The 8990-nt window shown below is 60.0% G+C and overlaps 1 protein-coding gene across 1 annotated transcript; it reads right to left on the bottom strand.

The window, feature by feature from the left end:
* Nucleotides 1-585: 585 nt before the first annotated feature.
* Nucleotides 586-7413, bottom strand: BESB_067050 (Myb family DNA-binding domain-containing protein; the record flags this gene model as incomplete). Its single annotated transcript, XM_029365098.1, has 10 exons — nucleotides 586-1285; nucleotides 1693-2860; nucleotides 3330-3585; nucleotides 4051-4114; nucleotides 4241-4422; nucleotides 4724-4919; nucleotides 5380-5508; nucleotides 5618-5775; nucleotides 6265-6684; nucleotides 7099-7413. 10 exons carry the CDS (start codon nucleotides 7411-7413, stop codon nucleotides 586-588), a joined length of 3588 nt encoding a protein of 1195 aa, XP_029218681.1.
* Between the last annotated feature and the right edge of the window lie 1577 nt (nucleotides 7414-8990).

Here is an 8990-nt window from a genome sequence, read left to right as displayed (position 1 = left end):
CAAATACCGTGCACAACACTGCGCATGCACCCCCTTCCCCACGCTCGCCACCTGTCTCGTTTGCAGTAGAGTATAGCGAGAGGGAGAACAGAGAGGACGCGTTTCAACATGCAACGGCGGCGGGCCACAGCCTTTCTATGCACACGTCTGAGTTGTAGAAAAGAAACAAAGGCAACTGCCCACTTCACAACGGTCAACTACCCACCAGGTACAGGCTCCCCTCTTCGAAGAATCTGGCTCCGGATGACTTCTACCTTAGGGGGACGCCGCCCGCAAATTCTACAAAGACTCCGAGCACGCCGCCTCCCTCATGCACGAGGTTTCATTCGCCGCGTGCAGCATGACCAGTTCATATATGGAGCCTTTCGTCCTCCGCCACACCCTGAAGGGCAATTTCCCTTTCATATCAGCCTGCAAGTTCCAAGTCTCTGCTTCTCTGCTGTTGCTCGAAGCCCCCTCCATTCACCACTTGTCCTCTCTCGTCGCCCGCTGCCTCTTCCTTATTCTACCTTGGGTCACGTGATTTTTTGAGCCAGGAGGCGCCCTCCCGCCTTCGCTTTCACCTGACCCAGTTCTTTTACCTCTTCACGCTCCGCCCCCGCTTGGGGCCTGCATCGCACCCGGGTGGGCCATCGGAGGCGGATGTGCGACCCCGCTTGCCACGTTGTTCGCCACGTTATGGCCCCCGGCTGCCTGCGCGTGGTCGACCATCCCTGGCATCTCCTGTGGCGCATGCATGTGACCCGCTGGATGGGCCATGAGCCCCTGCTCGGGTCCAGCTCCCGGGCCAAGAGACCCGCGGGAGCCGGGTCCTATCATCACCATGCGCCCCGCGCCCACCTCGCTCGGGACTCCCCCGGGCATTGAGGGCCCGGGCCCCGCGGGAGGGCCAGCGAGAGGGACGGCGGACCCCGGCGGTAGATTCGCGGGGGGAAACGTTCCCCCGGGGTTGAGCGCACCCGGCTGCAACACTTGTTGACTCTTCCGCGACGCAGATCGCGGCTTCTTGGCCGCCCGTGCATTCCCGCCGTCGGGCGCGCCGGGCCTCTGCCGCGCGGCGTTCGCCGAGTCAGACAAAAGCGGAAGACCGGGAGTGGAAGACGGCGACGGGCTGACAGATGAGGAATGAAACATTTCCCCCGGCGCAGCAGAAGACGCAAATGAGGGCGGCAGAGGCGACGGCGGGCCCCCGGGGGCCGGTGGCGACCCGGCTGGTGGAGGGTATGGTGAAGTCGTCTGAGTGGCGTTCGCAGACGGAGGAAAGCGGCCGCGGGAGCGAGAGGCCCTGAAACAGGCGCAAAAAATGGGGGGGGCGGACACGAATCATGTGAGGCGTGATTATAGGAATGGCTTCACAATGAGTGACGCAGAGACAGACGCAAAACGCAGGCAACAGCGGAGATCCGACCCAAAGTGGAGACGATGCTCGACAAAGCGCACTGCGCACAAGGACAAGCCACTGAAAGCCCACACTGCACGACTGTTCCAACAAAGAGACGTCACGCAGCCTGTCAACCACAGAAAGCGACCACTGTGCGATCGACACATATTTTGCTTCGTTATCGGCCTTCCATAAAACACCTTTTAAGTCAAAGCGGGAAGGAGTAATGAGATCTCTCTATCGTTTCGTCACTGTATTCAACGTTCGTTGCTTGTATCTCGTCGTGGTATTCCCATCCTCTGATGTCTCACTTGTTCTGCGGATTGCCCGCCTGGGCGCCTCTAGAGGCGCCTCCTCCAGGTCTGTTTCCCCCAGGCATGCCCATTTGACCTGCATACGCGCCTTGCATACCGTCTGCGGCACCTTGTCCAGCAGTCAGCTGCCCCCCGGGCCCCATATCGCCCGTTTGGGGCACTCCCCAAGGCGTGGGCCCTGCCCCCGCCATGCCCATCATCCCGGGGCCGACCGTCCCGCCCGGCTGACCCCCGGGGTCTCCCGGAGGGCCTTGCTGCCCCGCCTCACCGGCTCCTTGCTGCGCCATCAACTGCGGAAAGGCGCCCGGCGGAGGGGCTGCGTTGCCGAAATTCCCTTGCGCGAAATTTCCATGTGGGTGTTGCGGAAAATGCGAAGAGCCCGGGAACGAGGGAGGAAAGGGCGAAGCGGAAGGGAGAGACCCCACATTCGCGGGCGTGGAGACCCCTGTGTGAGGCGCAGACCTCTCTTCGCCGGCGCGACCGCCCGCTGCGAGAGGCGGAGACATGCCCGGATACGAGGCGGGGAGTGAGGGGTCTCCTTGCGCACCTCCTGCGGCTGCGCCCGACGCCCCTCGCTGGAGGGGCCCAGCGCCCATTTGTGTGGGGTGGGCCGTGGCGGGAGGGACAGCTCCGTGGGGGGAGGGCGACTGCGAAGACGGTAGAGGACTCGGTACGGAGAAGGAGGATCCGGGGTGACCGCCTTGGGCATTCATTTGGTAGTGAGAAGGAGGCACATGCACAGACACAACTACAGAGGACTGGCCAGACGGGGTCTCTCCGTGCGACGCGGGAGCGCCCGGATGGTGCGCGGCGTTCGCTTGCATGGCGGGCATCTGCACCGACCCCCCAGGGCCCGCAGCGGGGGGCGCCATGGGGCCCTGCTGCCCCGCGGCGGCGGGCCCAGAAGAAGGGGCCGGGTGGGCAGCGCCGTGGGAAGAGGCGCCGGCGACGCCTGTGGCCGCGTGAGGCGCAGCAGGGGCCCGAGGAGGAGGCGAGAGAGACGGGCTCTGGGGCGACGGCGACGCCGAGGAGCCAGAGGAGGCAGGAGGCGCAGGCGAGAGCGAGGCTTGCTGACGCGATCGCGATGCTCCGTCGGGGGCCCGACCAGCTGACACAGATGGACATCGCGAGACACCTGCTTGAGGAGGGAGGGAGAGATCCCGGGCTGCTGATCAGGAGAAAAGCAAATGGCGCACAGCGCAAAGACGTGGCGCAGCAATGAGGCCAAACAGCTCGAGCCAATACACCAGTGAGCGGTGAACCTCGAGATGCGTACTCTGACCCACGCTGAAACACGGGGGACTGTGCCCCATGCGGCTAGAAAACGCAAAAATCGAGCAAAAACCGAAGCCAAAACCCAAGCCCCGGAAGGAGACCCCGTGAGAAAAAGCAAAGAAACGGCCAGATGAAGCAGAAAGCAGCAGAAACACACAGGCTGCCAGCACACAGAGAGCGCCGCCGCAGTGGACTGCAAATCTGACGCAACATCAGCGACAAACCACTGCCTACGAACCACAACCAAGCGACCGCGGGCACGTGCCGGCAGGCATGTCATAGAGGCGGAGTGAGCCACGCGACTTTTTGAGATCTGGAATCGAGGTAGCCGCAGAGAGTCAGGTGCGAGCGCGACTCACGCGCTTGCGGCTGGCTTCGTGGCCCAGGCTCTCGTCCGGCGCTCATTCGGTCGCGCCCCCCGTCAGGAAGCGCGTGGGCGCTGCCCCCTGGAGGGAAGTGAGTTTGGAAGAACTGCGGGCTCTGCTGCGCCATGCCAGGAGCCTTGACGCCTGCAGCCGCAGGGCCCGCGAGCGCCGCGGGAGACGCACCGACAGCCGGCGGCAAAGGCGCATGCGGAGGAAGGCTGGATGCAACGGTGCTCCAGTAGCTCAGCTCCTGAAAAGCAGAGAAACAGACCGCAAAGCCAACGAGAGATCGATCCCAGTGGTGCACGCGCAAACGCCGGCGAGAGTCGGGATTGTGAGACAGAAGAGAAACGATCGCGCGCCCGCGTGTGGCGCACAGACCCCAGAAGCCGCGAACTTCCCTCCAAAAAGAAAAAACCTGGTTTGTTAGATTCATGTCACCGACGCCTCAAGGAAATATAACAAACAAACCTTTTTGATTCAGGAAGGCACACTCCCGGGGTGAGAGATGAGAGCAGAGGCGAGGGAGGAGGACCACGCCCGACAGTGGGAGGGGAGAGAACAAGAAACAGCGACAGACGGCAACCATCCGCACACAGCAGAGCGACAACGCCCAAGAAAAGTGGATGTTGATTCCGTTTGGTGAGACGTCTCTCTACATGACAACGAGAAGACGCGCAAGCAGTGCGCTGACGAAGCGAAACATGAGCCATACCTCTTTTAGTTTCTCGACGCGTTGCCGCAGGTGCAGCATAATCGAAACCTCCGTGCGCAAGCCCCTGGAGACGCAGCCAACAGCAGAGAGACGCGACAAAGAAGCGTTTATCTCCCGCGCATAAACGCAGCAGCCGTCCGCACATCCGCCCTCCGGAGCTCCTCTCGCATTTTTCTCGCCCGTCGCTCACCAGTAGGTCTCCGCGATGTTGTAGGTGAAGCACGCCGGCGGCGCGACGCCCATGGACGACAGGTAGCCATCAATCAGCGCGTTCGCCTTCTCTGAGACGCGCTTATTCTTCGTCTCCTCCAACAGCGCACTCAGCGTTACACAGGTAGGCTCTTTGAGCTCCAGGAAGGAGCTCGCGGAGACCTGAGACAGCACAAAACGTACGCAGGGAAGCAACATAGCGGCGGAGTGAGTACGTACTCCTTCCCCGCGCCAAGCCAGACACACACCAACATACTTACCACAAGAATACACACAGAGCGAGTGAATATGGCGCAATACGTCTATGGAGGAGTCTGCATGTCCTCGCACCTGGGATGCTTCGCAGAGCGCGATCTCTGCCGCGACCCGCAGATCCCACATTGGCGCCAACCGCGAACATATGTAAAAATATGGATGTGTGTTTATGAGATTGAACACGGCAATGCACATGCTGGGTTCTTACCGCAGGCGCAGAGTCCGCAGGCGTGTCGAAGCGCCTTTGCAGTTTCCGTTGTTCCTCTCTGGCTCTCCCCATTTTCTTCAGTTTCCCTTCAGCCGCACGAATCTGCGTCTGCAGCATCTGCTCGGCCTCGAGCTCCTCCAACCCCAGGCGCTGCTGGCGCTCCAGCAGCAGGCGCCGCTGACACTCCGCAGCGAAGCTGAAAGCGTCAGACACAGGAAAGCGGAAATACACGCGATCCGCGAGACAGGCCGCGGACGAGAACTCGAGGAGGAAACAACAAACTTGAAAGCCACGCGAGTTTCAGTGCGCCACCGAGAGAGCGACCCTAACCACGGGTCGCTGTCTCTACTCCAATCTGTCATCCATCGGTCGTGCACCTTCGCATGTGGCGTCTCCGGGGGGAGGCCTCTTTTTGGCAAAAAAATCGGACAGAGGAGCGCGGGCCTTTCACTTGCACCGCGCGCGCTAGACTACACACCTGGTAGACAGAGCCAAGCACACATCTAGCCGTAGAAACATCACCCTGAACGACTGCCTCCTCTGCAGGGAAGCCCTGTGGAGACAGACTTGTGAAAGGACGAGCCCCGTCGGGGACACAGCACTCCGCCGCTGAAGGCGACCGCAGACAGCTGCGCATGCGCATGCGCTGCACCTACTTGAAATTGAAACGAACGAGCGGATGTCTCTGTTTTTCTTCTCTCAAGCGAGCGAGAACCGCGTTGCTCGCAGCGGGCCCCTTGGCCAGTTCCTCCTCTTCCTTCTCCTCGAACTGCCGGATGACCAGTCTGAAAGCGCAGACAGACCAACAGAGAAAAGTCAGACGATCGGAAGCAGTTAACGGAGCCGCGAGCGTGCACGCGACGGGAATCGGCCCTCAAATTCCATGTGGCTCACCTCTTCGCGACCGCGTAGTATCTCTGCTTCAGCTCCTCCACCGAGCGCCCCGGCGAGGCAGAGAACGCGTCGAAGATGACCGGCCAGTGAAGATCGAACTTGTGAACGAGGTGCCACAGCTCAAACGTTTCGTCTCGACTCCAGGAGCTGTCCAGCGGCTGCGGCACCGCGCACAGCGAGCACACCGCGCGTTCACTACAGAACGGAGACGAAAACCCGCGCAAAATCCCCTCACACGCGGATCTGGGCTGCATCGTCTCAACTTAAATGGGTGCACACTTAAACAAAGCAGCGTTCTGTGCAAGAAGCAATCGCGTGGGACAGGACCCCGCATCACACACCGCGCCGGCGCAAGCTTCGTTCTCCGAACTCGAAAACACGCATGCGCCCGATGGATTCTGACGTCACGTTGACTGCTACAACTCTGCACACACATATAATACTCATTCCCTGGAGTCCCCCTCTTCTCCACCCTGAGCCCGCTTCCTCGCTGCCCACCAGACACGCCTTGGGTTTTGAAATCTCTCCTCTCCCGTTGGCAAACCGCCGAAAAGGCGCTTGCTGCTTGCAGGTCGCCGGCTTCCAAGTGCGGTTCATGCCACCGGGGGAAGCGGCCTCTCTGCCTGTCTCGAGCCTCTCTGCCTCACCTGAATGTATTTGTTGTACAGCTCGTCAGTGAGCGGGGGCTGCACAGTTTTCACGTTGAATTTCGCAAAGGGGTAGTCTTTCTCCGGCGTGAGAAGGAAGCCAAGAAGCAGTCGATCCTGGAAGGGGATTCGCCGCACGCCTCGCAGGCTGGCCCCCGGCCTGTCGGCGCTCGCCTCAGCAGCCCCCGCCTCGATCTCCGTCTTGACTTGGCCTCCGCCGTCTCCGCCCTCTGCCGGCTGCGCCTTGTCGTCCTGAGACGTCTCCTTCGCCTGCAAGTCCGCCGCCTGCTGCTGCAGCTGAAGCGCCTGCTGGTCGTTCACTTTGCGCCAGTGAACCAAGCAGAACCCGTCGTCGCGGGCGCAGTTCGTGAAGGCGCACAAGCGCCACTTACTCACCGGGCGGCTGCCCTGGCCTCGCTTCTGGACGCAAAGAAGACACTGCGTGAGCTATGTGAAACGAGACGCGGCTCTATATCATGCTCTATGGGCGCGCCTCGAACTCCTCACGAAGGCTTGCCACAGTCGACGCAATGCAACGAAGATTGCTGTGAGCGAAGAGGCAAAGCGCGCCCCGAACAACGCGACGGAAGAGAAGAGACGCGCATGCAAAGGCGGGCGGCGGCGAGGAAAGAGACAGCCGCACGCGAGCGCCAAAGAGGCGCCGTTTGTCAATAAGGGCTAGCCGGCGAGAGCGGCTAAGCGTCGCGGCGAAATCCGCTCGTCTGCTCCTTCATCCGCGGAGCGCCGCTTCCTCAGATGCCTCGGCGCAACTTCAAATTCGCTGAGGCTCACTCCACAGGCTGGCACACTCTCCACAGTCTGTGCACGGCTTACCGCTCGTGGTAGGTGCATCACCGCGGGGAGCGAAGGCAGCGAGGCCGTCCCGCCGATCAAAGCAGCGCGGACGTCCTTGGGAACGCCCAGCAGACTCTTCGCCAGCTTTCCTGGGGCGGCTGTCGCGCCTGTTTTTGCGAGTAGAAGGGCGGTGTTCATGGTTCTGTCTTTGGGGGAACTAACTGCCGCGCTCAGCTCCGGCAGCGCAGAGGGAGGGGGCGACGCGGATTCGTGCAGAAGAAGTCGCTCGTTCAATTGCAGCACACCCTGGGCTGTCTGGGGAGTGACCCCCAGAAGGTCCCGAACCAAACTCATGGTCCAGAGAAAGGTGATGAGGAGAAAAAACACCAGAGTGAAACAACAAGGCGACGCCTCGGATAGAGGAAGAACGTTTCGGGTAGCACGCCGACCAGGCAAGGCCAAGCGATGAGGAAAGCGCTAGCTCGAGGACGCACGAAGGACACGTGAGTGGGACGACTTCATCTCAGCCTTTCTGAGTTGGCTTTCGTCGTGATGATACCCCGCTCGACAAGCCAGAACGCCAGGCCCCTACGGGGGGCTTCATGCAGAGGACGGCATGCGCTGCGAAGGCGCCAGAGAAAAAATTACACAATGGAGGTATGCGGATGCATCTGAGGCCAGTCTGGAAAGAAAACAACTCAGGAAAAAAGCGAGGTTGCCAGAAAATCTCATGAAACGCTGCGAGTGTCCCAGGCCCTCACCAGCATCATGCCCCGCATGTTGCTTCAGACACTGATACTGCGTACTTCGCAGCGGCTCTCGAAACCCCTCGTGAATTCCCAGTGATAAAAAACAGCAAACACCTGCGTATGGGAGAAAGAATAGGCATTTCGGGTCAGATGCAACCGGTACATCACAACGCAAGCGCCCAGGCGACGAACGACGCGAGCGAGCGCCCTGGCAAGGGCAGATTAGGGCGAACCCACGAGGAAGCTCCGCTTGTAGCTTCTTGTCTCGTGCATCCTTTGATAAAAAAACCAAAGCAAACCGTCTCCGAGTGCTGTTTCACTTCCGTTCATGGCAGCATTTGAAAAGCAAAGAGAAGGGAAAACAGAGGACGACAGCTTCGTGAATCTGGCGTTCCAGCCGATGCTGCATGCAGACACTAGTCGGGGTGGTGTGACGGTTTCGCGACTTCGTCGAGTCCATTTGGCTTTCCGTAAGTAGTGTCTGCTGTTTCTCTAAATTATAGCTTGTATTACGAACGAACATTTGAACACGCCTCTGAATGGGTTCTGATGCCTCTCCAAATTATGGCTGGTGCTAAAAACAAACATTTGGACAAGCCTCTGAATGCGTTCGGGATGACGGCGTAATAAAAGCATACGAAACCCCTTTTCCTTTCCAGACAGTCATGCCTCCTCGAACTCTCTACTAAAGAGGCTATCCTTACTCCCGCGGGTAGCATCTTGTCCGGACTTTTCCCCAGCATTCACTGCGTACAGAGACCGCATGCAGGATTCGAGTATCGTGTGGTAGCCAGTACATTGTGGTAGCATAATCAGAGGGAGGCTTCCTGGCGCCGTGACACACGACGGGCGCAAAACATTCACGGAACCAACTTGCAAAGAACATCACTGGGAGTCCATCAGCTGACGACAGACTTCCTGCACGGTAGGGGGTGGTTTGATGCAATGGGAGTGTTACTGGGAGGCGATTCATTGCTGCGCGGAGACGCTAGCACGCCGGATACTTTTTAGGGTTGAGTCGCTGAAACACCGGGTGGGTGTTGTACTGGGCATCCTTGGTAAGCAAGAAGCATCGAAGGCAATGACAATGTACAACACTAGCTCGCGAGGCTCTCGACAGCGGGCGAAACCTGCAGGGCGGTTGCCGGTTGCCACAGGAGACACCTGGACGACTTGAATGCC

Source organism: Besnoitia besnoiti, chromosome VI, assembly GCF_002563875.1.
Source record: "Besnoitia besnoiti strain Bb-Ger1 chromosome VI, whole genome shotgun sequence".
Taxonomy (NCBI): Eukaryota; Apicomplexa; class Conoidasida; order Eucoccidiorida; family Sarcocystidae; genus Besnoitia; species Besnoitia besnoiti.
The sequence above is the reverse complement of the archived record's forward strand: the minus strand, read 5'-3'. Positions and strand labels throughout refer to the sequence as shown.